This window comes from Rosa chinensis, chromosome 6 (genome assembly GCF_002994745.2).
Source record: "Rosa chinensis cultivar Old Blush chromosome 6, RchiOBHm-V2, whole genome shotgun sequence".
NCBI lineage: Eukaryota > Viridiplantae > Streptophyta > Magnoliopsida > Rosales > Rosaceae > Rosa > Rosa chinensis.
In genome coordinates this window covers 5,348,068-5,366,287 of record NC_037093.1, presented here as the reverse complement: position 1 = coordinate 5,366,287, position 18,220 = coordinate 5,348,068, and the positions used below count along the sequence as shown (strand labels likewise).

At 39.3% G+C, this 18,220-nt stretch overlaps 3 protein-coding genes across 4 annotated transcripts; 1 reads left to right on the top strand and 2 right to left on the bottom strand.

Moving 5' to 3' along the window:
- Positions 1 to 2,714: 2,714 nt before the first annotated feature.
- Positions 2,715 to 5,101, bottom strand: LOC112170279 (acetolactate synthase 1, chloroplastic-like). Its single transcript, XM_024307507.2, is given in 2 exon segments — positions 2,715 to 3,555; positions 3,558 to 5,101. Coding segments are annotated over 2 exon segments (1,947 nt in total). The 5' UTR covers positions 4,939 to 5,101; the 3' UTR covers positions 2,715 to 2,989.
- A 2,804-nt stretch (positions 5,102 to 7,905) lies between these two features.
- On the bottom strand, positions 7,906 to 9,279 carry LOC112170281 (fibroin heavy chain). The gene is made up of 3 exons (XM_024307509.2): positions 9,090 to 9,279; positions 8,615 to 8,807; positions 7,906 to 8,273 (listed from the first exon to the last, which is right to left on the bottom strand). Exons 1-3 carry the CDS (start codon positions 9,223 to 9,225, stop codon positions 8,180 to 8,182), a joined length of 423 nt encoding a protein of 140 aa, XP_024163277.1. The 5' UTR covers positions 9,226 to 9,279; the 3' UTR covers positions 7,906 to 8,179.
- A 153-nt stretch (positions 9,280 to 9,432) lies between these two features.
- On the top strand, positions 9,433 to 15,377 carry LOC112170280 (uncharacterized protein ycf45). Of its 2 annotated transcripts, XM_024307508.2 has the most exons (10): positions 9,434 to 9,673; positions 9,751 to 9,813; positions 10,101 to 10,178; positions 10,360 to 10,580; positions 10,992 to 11,064; positions 11,169 to 11,453; positions 12,839 to 12,982; positions 13,829 to 13,879; positions 14,782 to 14,889; positions 14,978 to 15,377. In XM_024307508.2, exons 1-9 carry the CDS (start codon positions 9,491 to 9,493, stop codon positions 14,851 to 14,853), a joined length of 1,170 nt encoding a protein of 389 aa, XP_024163276.1. In that variant the 5' UTR covers positions 9,434 to 9,490; the 3' UTR covers positions 14,854 to 14,889; positions 14,978 to 15,377. The 2 variants fall into 2 exon arrangements, with proteins under 2 accessions (XP_040363819.1, XP_024163276.1); XM_040507885.1 differs by lacking the exon at positions 9,751 to 9,813 and having other exon boundaries at positions 9,433 to 9,673.
- Positions 15,378 to 18,220: the final 2,843 nt, after the last annotated feature.

Below are 18,220 nucleotides of genomic sequence, written 5' to 3'. Positions count from 1 at the left end.
AGAGAGACAAGCATGTATAGTGGTTCACCTTGCCATTGAGGCAATGCTACGTTCACTTAGAGATTCCACTAGTAGTGAGACCAAGTAGCCTTTGTAGTGATACAAGTATAAGGATCATGGATCCATCCATTTCCAAGAAGGGGAGGACTTCCTCTTATAGCTAAAGGAAGTCTCATTCTATTCTACATTTCCGATGTGGGACATAATACACATATTTACTTCTCTTGAAGGCTTTTGGAGAGCATGGGAGAGTGGCCTCTTGGTAAGATACCGGCCGACCTCCACCATGGCGTGGTAGCTCGGGTGTCGGCCTACCAGATGCATATCGTAGGCGGGACCTACCATGTTGCGGGGCCCACCTATGAGGTTGTTGCTTATGCTTGGCAGTATGTACAAGTCCCCCAAGTCCCCGAGTAAGAGGTGCTTCTTGGTTAGAGAGTTTAAATATGATGCCGCCAAGTATGAGTGATGACCCATACCCATACTAATCCCCAACTCCGTGAGCAAGAAGGGACTCTTCCGGGTCTTGTGAAGTTTCCATGACAGGTTGGTGCCACGGGGCCCATCATCTAGCTAGTACCTGCAAATAAGATAAGAGTGTACAAAGAGCATATTGATTGCGCTAGGGCAATCTAGGTGACATTGGAGTCAAATGCATCGAGGTGCATGAATGTTTGTATGATATGTATGTTATATATAGCGTGTATGCACGTATTATGTAGTGTTGACATACGACGTATAAGTCTAGAATGTATGTGGTTGTGAAAGTATAACGAAGCTGGAAACCCCAAACTAAGCTTCAGCCTTGTCATATAAGCCATCTCTTAGACATATTACAGTACTCTGAAAATCCTTTGCTTCCGTTGGCATCCTGGTTACCAGCTTACCCCTAACTCCTTGGCATGACTTTGATTGGATGAATGAAGAGAAGGTGGAGAAAAAGGAAGACACAAAGCTCTCTCTATTAAACTAGGGGCAACAGACTAGGAGGAATGATGATACTCCTTTCATGAAATCAACTTGGACATTTGGTTAAAGGTGATTACATTTGTGCCAGAATGCAAACATTCCACAAACCCAAAAATGATCATACCATATTAAAAACATGTGTACTCATATTTGCTGCAATTTCCATCCAAAATATTTCACGCATGAATGTGTTCCTTTAAGACTTACCTGTGTATGGAAAAGAGTAATTATGTAAATGCTGCTATAATTTTCTGCCCCCCAGATAACTGTTCCATACAAGACAGCACTTTATTGAGAGCATAGTACACTAATTGATGCCATGTAGAAATGCATCGATCTTCTGCACTTTTTAAATCTAAATATGCCGTCCCACCCAATGGATGTGTATTGCTCTTCGTCAGTTTGTATTTCTTATCAATATTACTGAAATACAGTTGAAGGTGTTCATAAACAACTCTACCTGCATTGACTAAAAGACACCTAACTGGATGACCAAAAATGCCAGTAATTGAATACACAACAGAAGATAAGTTTCGTGGATACATACTAGATGTAGGAATGATCAAGTAAAGTATGATTATAAATTTATTAGAAAATCTAGTAGCAATGTTCAAGAAATTAATACCTCTTCTGCTTAACTGAGTTAAACAGATCCGCTTATTCTGTTCCTTGCTGGCTGCTTCAACTCTTCAGTTATATCTCTTTTACTTTTTAGTGGAAATCTGTCAAACTGATGATCAGAAACTAGGCCTGGTGTGGATGATTCAGTGTCCATTGGGTCTGAGATAGTGGTAAGGGTTGTGTGCTCTACTTCACATTGCTCGACTATCTCCTGCTTCCAAGACTTAGTTGCTCAATTTGTCTCGTGGTGTCACCTGTAAGGTGGAAAAAAAAAAAAAAAAACCACACTAATGGATTTTTAAGTTCACCTAGAACTAACAAGGTGCAGAAGAGGTAGAAACAAAACTTGACTTCAAGCCACCTATGATTGAGTTGGGATACACTTACGTACTGTAGACTCCACTTGTTCCATTCTTATTACTTGGACTTCCACTATGAGATTGGCAAGAGGCAGATATACAAATCATAAAGCTAATAGAAGAATAAATTAATTTGCCAACTGGTTTGAATAACTTAAAATATAAGACAAAAAACAACCTACACAACTTATAAGAGAATATCAAACACTGGTTCAATACTATGTATTCAATCATAGATCCACAGAATTAATCTCAAGATGAATGCATTGAATTTTCAGAATCAGATTTCTCCCAAAATGATATGGTACCATGACAAACTAACCTTGTACTTGTTCCTTCCATGATTCCATCAAAGGGTCTCATCAGAAGGCTTTTTCTGCTGCTGATCGAAATGGCTTCAGCCTCGTCAGAACCTGATGAAAATCTTTTAGTAAATTACAAACAGAGGAAGGTTGTTCTTTAGTTCATTTTTCCATGTCCTGAACTGCAACATATGAAGTGTTGCCAGCAGCAAGTCTTAGCATTCGATACAAACAAAACTTAACATTAACAGTAGCAAACTCGGCAGTAATATTGAATCCATATGCAATTTACTCTTAATACTAGTGAATCAGCCAACAAATCTTAAGAATAGAAGCCAATCTCAGTTAAAGTACAAGTACAAATTAGGGTGCAAGAGCAGACAATGACCTACAATTAACTAGAACACATAATTCTCACTAAATGAACACTAATTATCAGCAATTGCTTTATGACGCCCAGGGATCAAGAAAAGAAAATTCATATTGAAGTTAAATTATAAACCATTACATTTAGAGAGCTTATAAATAACTTCAATCCGTGAAACTTGCCACACCTTCATTTACTAAAAGTACAGCACTCTTCAAAAGGAATTCAAACTACTATTTGTGTATAGTTCAAAGTAGCAAAACTACAAAAACTAAAGACATTTCTTTTTTGTGGTTGAACTGAACTAAAGATTTCAAGCACATCCAAATTTGTACATACGAACATGGACAACATAGATGCTGCCCCGGAAATCAATAAGATGATCTTCCATCACCCTCAGTTATCACATCTTTAAAAGCACCACCACTCGGAATCATGGGCAAGACATGCTCTTGATGAGGTACTACTACATCCAACAAGTATGGACCAGGAGTGTCCAGCATTTTCTGAATTGCCTCTTTAAGATGTTCCTTCTTTGTCACACGGGCAGCTGGTATCCCACAAGCTTCTGCGAACTTGAGCATATTAGGGAATATCTCAGACTCATTTAATGGGTTCCCTAAATAAGTGTGAGCCCTATTCGCCTTATAGAAGCGATCCTCCCATTGAACAACCATACCCAAATGCTGATTATTCAACAGCATTATCTTAATGGGAAGATTTTCTACCCTGATAGTTGCTAATTCCTGAACATTCATCATGAAGCTTCCATCACCATCAATATCAACAACAATGGCATCTGGATTTGCCACAGCTGCCCCAATAGCAGCAGGCAATCCAAAACCCATAGCTCCTAAACCTCCTGATGTCAACCACTGTCTAGGCCTCTTATATTTGTAAAATTGAGCTGCCCACATTTGATGCTGCCCGACACCGTGCTTATGATTGCATTCCCATCAGTTAATTCATCAAGAACCTGAATAGCACACTGAGGAGGAATGGCATCACCAAATGTCTTATAATTTAATGGATAACTAATTTTCTGCTCTTTCAGCTCCTCCCTCCAGGCTGAGAAATCAAGTTTGAACTTGTATCCTTTTCCCTCCAATACCCTGTTTATCCCTCCCAATGCCAATCTCACATCTGCACAAACAGATACATGAGGCTGCTTATTCTTTCCAATCTCTGCAGAATCAATATCAATGTGAACAATCTTAGCTCGGCTAGCAAAAGCTTCGAGCTTCCCTGTAACCCGGTCATCAAACCTAACCCCAAATGCAAGCAACAAGTCAGACTTATCCACTGCATAATTAGCATGCACTGTCCCATGCATTCCCAACATTTGGAGTGACAGCTCATCTGAGCTAGGATATGCCCCGAGACCCATCAAGGTAGTCGCGACAGGGATCCCTGTAAACTCCACAAATCGCCTCAATTCCTCACTCGAGTTCAAGCACCCTCCACCAACATACAACACAGGCTTCTTGGATTCGGAAACCAACCTTACAATCTGCTCCAAATGGGCCTCATTGGGAGGATTGGGCAGCCTAGACATGTACCCCGCTAATCTAATGGGTTGATTCCAATCCGGAACGACAAGCTGTTGCTGTATGTCTTTTGGTATATCTATCAAAACTGGGCCGGGGCGGCCGGAGGTGGCCAAGAAAAATGCCTCACTAACAATTCTAGGAATTTCTTCAACATCAAGAACAAGATAGTTATGCTTTGTAATGGACCTGGTTACCTCTACAATTGGGGTCTCTTGAAAAGCGTCGGTACCGATCATCCGGCGGGGGACTTGTCCGGTGATAGCGACGACCGGAACGCTGTCAAGGAGTGCGTCAGCAAGGCCACTGACTAAGTTGGTAGCGCCAGGGCCCGAGGTTGCAATACAGACGCCGGGAAGGCCCGAGGCGCGCGCGTAGCCCTCAGCAGCGAAGATGCCACCTTGCTCGTGGCGGGGGAGAACATTGCGGATGGTGGAGGAGCGCGTGAGGGCCTGATGGATCTCCATGGATGCGCCTCCGGGGTAGGCGAATACGTCGGTGACGCCTTGGCGTTCGAGGGCCTCCACGAGGACATCGGAGCCTTTTCTGGGCTCGTCAGGGGCAAATCGGGAAGTGAAACTTTGTGAGTCCGAAGGGGCAGTCGCGGCTTTAGGAGGGAGGGAACTAGAAATGTGCAGAGGTCGGTGGGTAACGGGCGGGAAGGGGCGGAAACTACATCTGGAAATGGCATTTGTTGAAGAAGAAGAAGAAGAAGGGAAAGCCGAGGGTTTCGATTTCGACAAGGAGGAAGAGAGTGGAGCAATGGCCGCCATTTTCGATTTTTCATATGCTGCAGATGCTCAGAGTTGGAATTTGTACCAACCGGCCAGCTGGGCCCGGCCCGTACTGATCGGCGGTAGTCAAGCACAATTCCATTTGTGGGTCAAAAGGATAATGAGGCCCTCAATAATCTGGATGAGTAGGAATGGAGAGTGCAATTCACTTCTAATTTTACAATCATTTTATGTTTTTCTTTTTTTAGTATACTAAAACATAAGACCTGTTCATCTAAGGACAGTTTTTAAGAGACTGTGAGGGACAAGTAAATTTGACGGCTGAAAATAAATGTACAGTTTTAAATTGTTTTAATTTCCGCTTTTATATTTAATACATGTGGTTGAGATGCATTTGTCCCTCACAATCCCTTAAAATTGTCCCTTAGATCTTAGATGAGCAAATCTGACTAAAACATTATATTTTACAAAGGGTCTTTCTAAATATACCCAGCAAATTTCTATGTAAACCCGGCAAGTTTTTTATATCCAGCAAAATGATAGAATTTCTAATTACACCCAGCAAATTTTCCAATAATACCTTTATTATTAATTAAACCTAGCAAAACTCACTCCCAAAACCCACACCCAGCAGTCTCCTCCCTGAATTCGTTGTGGCTGCACCCTTCACCCAATTTGATCTCCATCCACGATACTCTTTTGCTCTAAAACCTCTTAACAGCTGGTTCATTTTTCTAAAATTTCCCAAATCTTTTCCTAAAAAGTTAGTTTCCTTTTGGTTAAAGAAAGACGGAGCATTGCGAAATTATCTTTAAGAGCTTGGAATGTGGCTTGAATTTTAAGTTCAGATCATATTTGTGTTGATAGCATTTAAGGCCTCAGGTAACAATAGCATGGGCAATGATGTTGTCCCACCGATTTACATGCGTCAATCTAATGGTAAGAATGTTGGAAGATAATTGCAACTGTAAGCATCTTTCTTGCTTGCAAAATACAATATACATGGCACCCTCTGACTGATGTACTTGATGAGTTATCTGATATGGTTCACAAATCAGATGTTTTAACAGGCAGCACCCGAATCTAAAATTTTTCTTGATATAAGTTTTGCTGGGTTTATTAAAAAGTGTATTATTGGAAGCCTTGTTGGGTGTACTTAGAACTTTTATAATTTTACTGGGTGTACTTAGATATTTGCCAGGTATATTTAGAAAGACTTTTTTTACAAAATGTATGATACTCAAAAAGAAATATGGAGTATTAATTGCAATACATGGAGTGTAAATTTATTTCTCCTTAAGAATAAGGGATTTTGTCCATTTACCCCATTTCTAGGGATTTTTTTCCCACTTACCCCATTAAGTTTTTTTAATTCTCTCTTACCCAATACACTCTAAGGGAGTCTTCCCTAATACCTTTTTTTTTGTTTTTAATTTTTTTTTAATACCATTTTACCCTCACCCCCTTGTTACTTAGAGAGAGAGAGAGAAAAAATAGAAGAGAGAGAAACCATGGGAGACTTCGCCGGAGCCCGTCACCGGCCGCCGGAATCCGGTCACCGGCCGCCGGATTCCGGTCACCAGCCAACGTTCGCCGGATTCAGGCCAACGTTCGCCGGATTCCGGCCAACTTTCGCCGGAAACCGGTCACCGGTCGCCGGATTTCGGTCACCTACTGCCGCCCACCGGAATTTGCTGAAAATCTCACCGGAAAGTTTTTTTGCCCCCAATAGACATCTATTGCCCCCTAGTAGATGGGCAATAAACCTCTATTGCCCCCCAATAGACGTCTATTGCCCCCCAATAGACGTCTATTGCCCCCTAATAGACGTCTATTACCCTCCAATAGACGACTATCAGCCATGTATTGCCCCCCAATAGACGACCATCAGCCATGTATTGCCCCCCAATAGACGTCTATTACCCCCCAATAGGACTTTCAGTTGCTAAAATGAGAACTAATCTCCAAAAATTTAGACAAATAAAACTTTGATTACAGAAAAAAACAAGGAGATTACATAAATTCAAAACGTCTATTGCCCCCCAATAGCCGTCTATTGCCCTCCAATAGATGTGTAATAGACGTCAATTAGAGAGCAATAGACATTCAAAACTTTTTTTTTCCTTTTTCCTTTTTCCTTTCCTTCTGTCCTGTTACTTAAAAAAAAAAAAAAAAAAAAGAAATTGATTTGGGCACCCAGAGAAAAGCTCTGGGCACCCAATCACCTTTCTCCTCTGCCACAGCCTGGGTCGAGCACCGGCGGCGTCCAGGAGGCCATCGAAGACGTCATGTGGTCGTCGTTGTCAACGCCGGCCGAGCTTGGGCGAGCTGCAGCAGAATCCGAGCAAAAGTCGACCAGCACCGGCGAGGCAGTTGGACGCAGTCGAGCTCCCGGGCGAGTTGCACGGAATCTGGGCGTTGCAGCAGTTGGACGCGGTCGTTGTCAGAGCGACAACGGTTGGACGCTGTTGAGCTCACCTGCGAGTTGCAGCAGAACCTGGGCGAGAGGTCGAACCTCGCCGGAGTTGGAGATCCGGGAGCGATGAGAGAGAGAGAGAGACGGAGAGAGAGCAGATCGGAGAGGAATGAGAGAGAGAGAGAGAGAGAGAGAGAGAGCAGGTCGGAGAGCGATGAGAGGGAGAGAGAGAGAGAGAGAGAGCAAACGGAGAGGGATGAGAGAGAGAGAGTTCAGATCGTGGAGAGAGGAGAGAGACATAGAGGCACGATGTAAATTCATTAATTAGCTTAGGGCAAAATTGTCATTTTGTTTTAAAATGGGCAAGTGAGAACAAAAATCTCTTGCTGGGGTAAGTGGGATAATTTTCCCTCATTTTGGGGCTTTGGGTCAAGGACCCTAAGAATAATTGTGTGCATAGGGTTCAGAAAATGAAGAAATAAAAGAGGCATTTGTCTCCTCTGGACCGTCCTCCATTGTTATTAGAGTTTGGCTGAATTGATGATGGTCATCATTTCTTTATTTGGTGGGTTTCTGAAGATGCCAAACTCTAAAAGGAAATTCAGAATCCATTATTGATCCAATCCGAATGACATGATTTCATCTTCCAAAGTTTCAGATAAACCGTACTGTACACAGAAAAACCAACAGACTTCTAAAATAACATAAGTAACTTGTATGCTTAGACAATGTCAATCGCCATGCACACAAAAAAATCTATCCCTAATTTCCACATATACTTCAATCCCTAGATAATCTTAACAAGTCATAAACTCATAATCCATTCAAATGTACCCTAGAACTCAGCAAGCAAGCTGCTTTAACTCATTTTGTCCACTTGTCGATCTCTCTTGTAGTAGCTCTGACCAGTTTCCTAGTATTATCAACAAGCTCGTCAACAAGAGCGCCTATTTCATCCCTGATAACATTAAAGCACAAAAGATCAATACCCACATCCAATCACACAGGAAGAAATACAAAATTATCACCAGAAATTGATCTGCACTAACATAATGTTGTTCTTTAAAGTAATTGATTTACAGGCCTCCTAGCAGTGTCTCCTAATATCATCATATAGTCATATCTCATATGCATCCCAAAACAACAGCCTCCCGCAAAGTAAATGAGTAATAAGCATTTCACATTTCATTGCTGCATAATCTGTTTATTTCCTATTTTGAACTCTTTCAGAAAATGAGTTGCCCAATGAATTTACGCATGAAAGCAAAAACACACAGACGAATAGATTATAACACTTACTGGGAAGTAGGATTTCCAGAACGACTGCCAACATTTTCACCATAAAAGAGATTGCCAACATTGGAGTACTTTCGGATGTCATCACGAGCAACCCCCTTCCCAGCGCCATAGCCGAATCCGAAGCCAACTCCACATCCAGCACCAACACCAACAGCAACTTGCAGGCCAGGAATACCAGGACCAATTCCTACGCCTAAATTTCATTTCATGAACCAGCCAATAACCATGTCAGATATAATTTCATTTGATTTTATGCATATAAGCTAGTGATAATCATATTAAAGAAGAGAGTGGCAACAGAAGAGCACTTAATGCTTGGCAAATAGCAGGGTCTGAATTCTGAGTCAATACACTAACTGCTTAACGAATTAAGTTTCAACCGACCATAAGATTGAATCAACTAAACAAATATTATTATTAAGATCATATAGAGTTGGAGTGGAAATAGAAGAGAGAATGAGAAAGGAAATCGTACCGCCGAGGAGGCCGATGCCGAATCCCACACCACAGCCGACGCCGAAGCCAAAGGCGGGACCCACCTTGCCGAGTTGCTGGGTTTTGATGACTGGAAGCTTCCACAACAAACCCTTGTGCTCTTCATCCCTCGCCATCTCTCGCCCACAGTGTTCCACTCTATGCTGTGCGTCTCTCACAGCCAACCCTTGTGAGTTTTGACTTTTGACGTCTTCGGAAAGTGGGTTGGGCCACAAGGAAGGATGGCCCAAAGGCACCTCGGGTGTCTTTTTCTTTTCGTTTTTTTTTTTTGGGGCTTTTTGAAGAAGCAGTTATGTGAAGTGCAAATTTTTAAAACTTAAAAAGCTTGGCAGAGGTTTTCTGATCACGAAAACTTTTGTCTATCCGTTCGTTCGAGGAAGAATGAGTCATGGTCATACTAGTTTGTGGGCGAACGCAAACCTGGTGAGGGCGACAAGAGTGAGCCAATTCAAGAACTATAACAACGTACATGTCACTTCCACCGCTTGGCACTGCCGCTGCTTCGTTGCCCATCATCATCCTCTTGATCTTGTGGTCCAGGACGATCTCCACTCCTTCTTGCAGGTCTCCCTTTGCTCCACATTCTCTTCATTCGCCTTCCTTCACTCTTTCTCAGATGCCAACTCTTGTTTCCCTTGCAGATTCTTCCGCATGATTTACATGACCATCTCCTCAATGAATCCAAGAGATCTCAACTCTTAGAGGTCTCTCATTTCTGCTCCATCAATTACTTTACTTTTCTCATTTTCATCTTCACTTCTTATATGATTTCTGAATCACTTGACACTCCCTTCTAACTTTCACAACTGTTCAATCTACTTTTTATAAGCAAGCCACAGCTTACTTTTGTTTCTCTAGTCGACACTTGATGATGAAACCAACTTTTCTTCAACTTCAACCTGTTTTTTTGCATATTCCTTCTGTATTTAGATAGCTTGCGCTTACTCTTCGTGCAATGATTATATCATGCTTACTGATGTATTTGATTTAGGTCATATTGGATTTAGGTCGTTTTCCGGAAGCACGATATCTTGGTGAACCTAGGGGTCAATATCTGAGGGGAACTGTGGTAAAGTAAAGGCATACTTTTGACTTTTGAGGTTACAATTTCTCTATCCGTTTTATTTAAATTGACTTTCTAGACATCATTTAGTGATAAAACTAAAATGATATATGAAACAGGTAAATTTCATTAGGAAAATGACAATGTAGTGGGATTTACTGATGTATTCAAAGTGTCTCTTGCCTAGGTATCACTGCAAGAGTTGGAGCATGCTCAAAATGAAGTTGGAGATTTTGGAGGGGACAATAGAGCTGGCATTGAGGGTACGTTGCATAGAATATCCGCTATTAGGAGTAGGAATGGAATGATAGTTGGATTGACTTGCCGAGTCGGAAGGGCAATCAGTGGTCACATTGACATGGTTAATGATCTGCTTCAATATGGGAAGAGCATCTTGTTTGTTGGAAAGTATGTCATCTGATTGCTGTTAAAATGGTTTTTCCTAGTAACATGTCAAATATTAGCAATCCAGATGGTGCATATATATTATTATATTAAACCACTTCTTTGCCTCTTGCACGGCACTGACATGTCTATGACTTGTTTATGATGAGTTTAGTTGAAAAAAATTTAAGAAGATAACTGTGACTGCATAGTTTCCCTCATTATTTACTGTTAGAAATCACATTATGTGATCTTATAATATCAATGTATTTCTTCATCTATTGTTGCCCATGTCAAATTTGATGCCTCCCTTGGAATATTCTAACAATGGAAATTGTCATTATCATGTCATTGCTACTCACTATAGATAAGAACATAACATCTCTGAGCTAGTTGATATAATGTCTTAATGATGATGTCCTTCAATTTGTGAAGGCCTGGGGTCGGCAAGACCACTGTTTTGCGAGAAATTGCTCGTGTTTTGTCAGATGAATTTCACAAAAGAGTGGTAAGTTGATTTATTTGTTTAATCTATCTATCTCTCTCTCTCTCTCTCTCTCTCTCTCTCAGTATTTCAATCAGTAGTTCAATACTTGTTTACCACTGGGACAGGTTATTGTGGATACAAGCAATGAAATAGCAGGGGATGGAAATATTCCACATGCATCAATAGGAGGTGCACGAAGAATGCAGGTAGCAGAACCATCCTTGCAACACAAAGTCATGATAGAGGCTGTGGAGAATCACATGCCTGAGGTCATCATTGTTGATGAGATTGGCACGGAAACTGAAGCTCTTGCATGTCGCTCAATTGCTCAGAGAGGTGTCATGCTTATTGCTACTGCTCATGGACAGCAGCTTGAGAATATAATGAAGAATCCTACTCTATCTGACCTGGTTTGTTCTGATCTTTATAAGAAACTAAATGTTGAATTATCCCCTTAAGTTCTCCTTAATCTTTACATCAGAGACATCATTTTGGTTTGCCTTCTGCTTGTAAATCTTAATTTTGTGTTGATGGCATATCATAGTTTCCAGATAATAGCTATGAATATCCTTATAGTAAATTAGAGTAATAAAGGAAACTGTTGATGAGCCAGTGGCCATAGTTAAGGGATTTGTACACTATTTTTCCAGATGATTTATAGGATCAGTACTTCAGCATGCTAATATCTTCTCTTTTTCTATTTCACTTTTGCTGTGAAGTTTTGATCTGGATTTTGCCAGTTTTGCACAAAGATGGAATCTTTGGATAAGTAGGAATATTAAATCTGCATCATCAATGTGCATTAGAAGATAATCTCTTTAGGCAGAGAAGGATGAAAGGAAGATAACATATGAAGCCAATCATGATTTACTAGAATTGTTAATTTACTTTGAGGGACTTATGGTCTTATGCTCCCCTTCCTAATAGTATGTCCTGCAAGTTGATTAAATTGGTAGCAAAGAAATTATTAAGATGTCAACAATGCTGATGAGAGAAACTTGTACTAGAAAACTCTATAGCTCTCAACACCGTTTTACCATTGTATGTTGATTCTCTGCTGGAAATGATTAGGTATTATTTATATCATATACGGCATAGGCTTCCAAGTCAAATGTGATATGATATCTAAGATGCAAATTTGCATAGAGTGAGAAAGATAGTCGATTCATTTTTCAATTTTCATGAGAGCATACGCCAAATATGATTTGATTGTTTCTGATCCTCTGTTTCTGTTTTCCTTAAGATATCGCAAAAAATAATAGTTTAACACTGTTGAGTTTTGATGCAGGACAAGTAGCAAAAGAACTGTAGAACTAGGGTTTATTTGCAGCAGTCTTGATTGTTAGAAAGAAGGGGGATTTAGAATAAGAAACTTAAGAAGAAAAGGGATAGAACTACTAGCATCACACCAGTAGGGTTTCTAGGCATCACACCCAGAGAACTTAGGCATCACACCTAAGGTTAGGTTGCATCACACAAACCTGGAGAGAAGCAAAAGCTTTCAATTTTTATTAACTCAATTCTGAAAATAAAAGACTACAAAGGCCTCTATATATAGGGAGGCTCAGACAATTCTAGAATAACTGGGAATATCCTTATGCTTAAAAGAATCCTAAAGAAATAGTCCTAATAATAATAATAAGAATCCTAATAATAAAAGCCTAGGTTTATTTGAACTACTTTCCAAATCCTGACTTAAAATATTCTGCTCGTATTCTTCATCACGTTTCCTCTAGGGTATATGGCTTACTGTTTGGTCAAAAGTGCCTTTCCAATTCTTATCTTGTGTTTTCAGATTGGAGGAGTAGAAACTGTTACTTTGGGGGATGATGAAGCCAAAGCTAGAAAATGCCAGAAAACCATTCTTGAGAGGCAAGCGCCTCCAACATTTGAATTCCTGATTGAGATGAGACACAGACACTATTGGGTTACCCATCAGGTGTGTCAATCTATTTCTCTGTTTTTTTTTTTTTTTCCAAAATTTTAACCTTGACCTGATTTTCCTCTCCTCCCTCTCCCCATAAGTACGAAAGAAAAAGTAAAAGAAAACCCGGAAATGTTTATACTTGATAACTGGATTACTCCCCTCTCACCATAGTACGGAAAGAGTAAAAATAAACCTGGAACTTATACTTGGTATCTGGACTGCTGAAACAGCTTACTCAAGTTCAGTTGCCGAAGTCAACATGGTAGAAGAAAATTAGTTTTGTGCCTGTCTATCCTCTAGACATGTTATTCTTTTATCTCTTTGTCTAATGAGATACTTTATAGAGGGTTAAGTAGTTACTGTACATGTCATCATAAATATAAACCTATCTGCTGAACGTTATACCTTTGTTTTCTAATTTATAACAACCACGCACAACATGCCTGCTCATGTAATATTCATACACCTACTGGTTAGTATCTTATATTCTTGTACGAAAGTTACAGCATATAAGGCAGAGGCTTAGAGTAATTGTCATACTCCAAGGTTTCACCTAATGGTCTTCCTGTTGGTTTTCTGATAGCACAACTGCTAAACATTTAGATGAAAGATTATTACTCTGTCGGATAAAGGCTTCAAGCTTGTTATTAAATGACATTATATTAACCCTTGAATTTTGGTCCAATGTCTTAGACGATTAAAATACTAACCGATAAGGTCCTTGTCTCTGTCTATATGTGTGTCTGTCTGTCTCTCTCCATACATATGTAAGTATTTGTGTGTGTGTGTGCGTTTGTTTTTTTTCATTCTGCAGTAACTTATATATATGTTTTCTTTTTCTTCCATTCTTATCCACAGACAGAAAAGAGTGTAGATATATTGCTTCGTGGCAAAAGTCCACAGGTTGAGGTAAATTTTTCAGTAATTGTATGTTTTGAAATCTTGTTGAGTTTTTTAGAAGCTGTTTTGTCTTGCATATTAAACTTAAATCCATCCTCTTAGGTTTCAGATGATTGTAAGTTATCGCATGGCACATTAGTTATATATAAAATTTCAAACCAAGATGCATAATTGAATGTATAAATATCTCTTTGTTCGTAATTCTATCTGAATTTGCAGATCCCAAGACTTTTGAAGTTTGGTATTTCTAATATTTGATCAATTCTTTGTTTTATGGTATATAAGTATATATCGCCAAAAATATAATAGTTGACAAAGCCAAGATATAGCCAAGCTACAGGACTTCTTGTTTGATTTATTTTTCTTGTCCCCATTTTAATTAGAAAATTGGTCGGAGAATAGTTGGTAGGTCTTTCAATCCTATAACTTTCCATGTCTGCATATAGGTTAAACCAAAATTGTTCTTATTAATAACTTCTTTAGTATACCTTGATTTTCCTGGCTGGTAGTTCACCTGCTGCAAGCATGCCAGAGTAACCCTTTAGATCTATTATGACAATTTCATTTTCTGTTGTTGACCCCAACCATTTCATAATGCAGATCAATATTATAGATTTCAACACTTCTAATGTATCCAGATGGTGATTTAATTCAGAATATTGCCCTGGTAAAACACCAGGACTATGTTAGCAGTAGTAGTAATTTAAATTCGTAAAGGTGTAGTTAGGAAAGGGATGCACATTGAACAGAATAAAAAAGTTTCCATTTTGTATTCTGGTGTCAGCCAAGAGTTATTCAGCTGTTTTTTCTTCCCATGCTTAATGTTAACTTTTTTTTGCCATCATTTCTTTTTGCTCTCTGTCTGTCTAGCATGTAGCAACTGGTAAAATTATTAACATTTTGGTTTGCAGGTCAGGACAAGGGATGATAATTTGAAGGTTGTAATTGAAAGATCAAAGGCATATCATAAATGTGATGCTTAATTTTCGTCAGCCCTTTATGGGCTTCATTTTCCTGAGGTTGATACAACAGCTCTTTAATTTGTTTTCTGTTTATTATTATGTGCTATGCATATAACACTTACAAAGTTGTCATTTTCTTACTTAGATTTAACAAAACTCAACTTGGGGAAACCCTTTGTATTGCTTTTCATAAGGCAATGATAGTTTGCATTAGCCAAAGAGAAGTATGGGAAGGAAAAGAACGAAGAAGCCAGAAGGCAGATGGTGTGGTTTTATCGTGCAGTCAAGCTGCAACTGGAGGGCATTATTAATGGATAGGGAAGCTCTCGACGATACACATTTTCATATAGAAATTATGATAATATCATTTCTATTTATTGTCAAAGCCTAATTATAAACTTTTAGTTTAACTTACTTTACTGTTCGTAATATCATTGTATCTGTATGTGTAATATATTGTTTTGAATTCAAGAATGTGGCACTGTAGTAATTAACTGATTGGCGCATTTTATGTGAAGTTATTAATGATAATTCCTATTTTTATCTTTGTTGTTTTATTATATTTTTCTTTATTTATCTACTTTTGTATTTACTATTTTTTTGGGAGCAATTATAAGAAAATGAGATAATATCGGAGAAAAGATGCACGAATAGGAAAATGGGCCGTGACTACTTATCCAATTTTAGCCTAAAAATTGCCCACTTACTCTACTAAGAATATTCTACTCCCATTTACCCAATATAACATCTATTGACAATATTGTTTTCATTTTAATTAATAAATTACACTCATCTCTCTCTCTCTCTCTCTGTCCCCTCCCCTCTTCGATCTCTTCTCTCTCTCCTCCCCCTCACCGATTTCTTATCTCACCGGAGACCGAAATCGGCAACGTCTGCGGGCGTCGTCATCATATGCCGCTTCGTCGCCGGATGTGTATCGGACTGTCGGAGAAATTTGATCGGACTGAGTCGGCGAGGTTGGGTCTGACTGAATCGGCGATGAATCGGAGCTCCTCAAGCTCCGTGTCGACAGTTTCGATACAGAAAACTCGGCTAAGCTGACGTTTGCCGGAATTGTGAGTTTGGAGAGTTGACGGTCGACCTCGACTGCATCTCTGATGCTTCGCCGCCACGCTAGGGTCGTCATCAGACCTCCGAAGCTCCATGCACCTGCGGGAGTTCGGGTCCGGTTTTGCTTCAGGTCGGGGCTCTGACGCCATCGTTTAGGCTTCTCTTCTTCTTCTTGTTTTTTTTTTCCCTCCTGTTTCTGGTAAAATGCGTAGGAGGCCTCCAACGTCGTCCATGTTGTTGCGGTGGTTTGTTTCTCCAAAAAATTGACCGATTTCAATATGGAATGTTGCTAGAAGTTATTGTTTTATTTATTATGATTTCGTTGGGCAATAATAAGATCATTAGTGGGCAATTAGACGATTATTAGAAGATAATAATAAGATTATTGGAGGGTAATAATAAGATTATTACGAGGCAATAATAAGATTATTAGGGGGCAATAATAAGATTATTTATTTGGATAAACCTACTAAACCTTTCAAAATTACAAACATCTTCATTTTTCACTAATTATTGATCCCTAATAAACTTGTTATTGGGGGGCAATAATATGTTTATTGGGGGGCAATAATATGGTTATTGAGTATTATTAGGGGGCAATAAATTCAGACGACAGAATCCGGTAGCCGGATTCGGGATTCCTGTGACCCTTCACCAGAGTCCGTCACCGGAGTCCACGGCCAGCCACTGGTCACGGGAGTCAGGCAAAGTCCCCGATGACTTCTCTCTCTAAGTGACAAAGAAGGAGAGGGCAAAATTGTCCCAAAAATAAATAAAAAAATACTTAATTGGGTATTAGGGAAATGATCTCTTAGAGTGTTTGGGTAAGTGTGCAATCTTTTAGAGTGTTTGAGTAAGTGGGCAATCTCTTAGAGTGTTTGGGTAGGTGGGGTTAATTAACCCTAAAATTGGATAAATGATCATTTTCCCTAAGGAAAAAGTTAGAAGTCCTAACCCGAGAAGAAATTCATGATGGATCGACGAAAGGCCAAGGATGAAAGTTGCACAGAAAATGTAAAAGATATTTAGTAATTGATGATGACATGGCATGTTTCCATTGGACAAGTGATGTGGAGAATCATAATTCAACAAGAGGAGCAAGAAGTTGGCTTCTCTTATAAGTCAAGGAATCTCAAACCCATAATAAGAAATGAAATATGACTCAATGAGCAATATAAAAGATTGGAAAAACATCTGAAGAAACTCTTATGTGCGAGAATCAATCAAGAAATCCGAGCATAGAAGCAATTTAGACACCTCGTCGACTAGGCGAAGTCTGTCTATTGACCAGTCCACTCTGACTTTGTTCACTCTTGGTTTTAGGGTTTTCCTGTTTTCTTCTGTGCTTTCACTTCAGACCATGAGTAACTAATTTCTTAGTACTTGGGGGATGTTAAAGTCCTGATCATGATTGTATAGCTAGTTATGACCTTCAGTTAGTTTTAATTATCGAATGAATAATAACCTAATTTATGTTCTTACATCGATGAATTCTTTATGTATTTTCTTTGGTGGCCAAATTAGGATGCATATCTAGGGTTTAATTAATATGAATAATTGTTGCCTGCTCTTTGTTAAATAAGGTTCCTTGTGATTTCTAGAGTAGCAAGTGTATTACATGTGATTAGGTTTCTCGGCTAATTGAGACGCATTTATCAATCTTGTGGTGTGTCTTTTTTCTATATCTTAACGATTTCTTCTTGTTAGATTAGGTGTAGACCATCTCTCATCTAGCATACAAAGTAAGGAAAGATAAACTAATCTGAGTACCTTCATCCATAGATAAATAAGATTAAGTTGAACATGACTAGTTTACATGATTGGTTGGTGGTGGATGCAATCCCCTGACTCTGTTTCTGTATTGATTTTTCTAAGCTTAAGCAATAGTTTATTACGATTGTTTTCTTTAATTTCAATTCATCAAATCAAATCAACTTTTAAACTGGAGTTTAGCAATTAATTCTGTTTGTGAGTGTCTTCACTAGACAGCAAAAGTGTCTCTTTCGGCAGCGTTGATGTAGCTTGAGTTGCAAGCATGCCAACACCTATTGGTGTAATTCATCGGGATGTGATGCTTCCTAGCGCTTCTTGACTTCTTCTCCATAGCGATTGTGTACCTGGAGTGAGATTAACTCTAGATGAAGTTCCCAGGTGTTGGAACTTTGTGATCAAAGACTGGGCCTTCGGTCTCAGGCCCTAAGCACCTGAGCATCTTTCTTTTGTTTTGAAAGAATAGACGTCTTTCTTTTGTTTCAGATAAATATGACAGCAGTTACAAAGAACACATCTATTCATTTTGAAATTCAAATCGAACTGT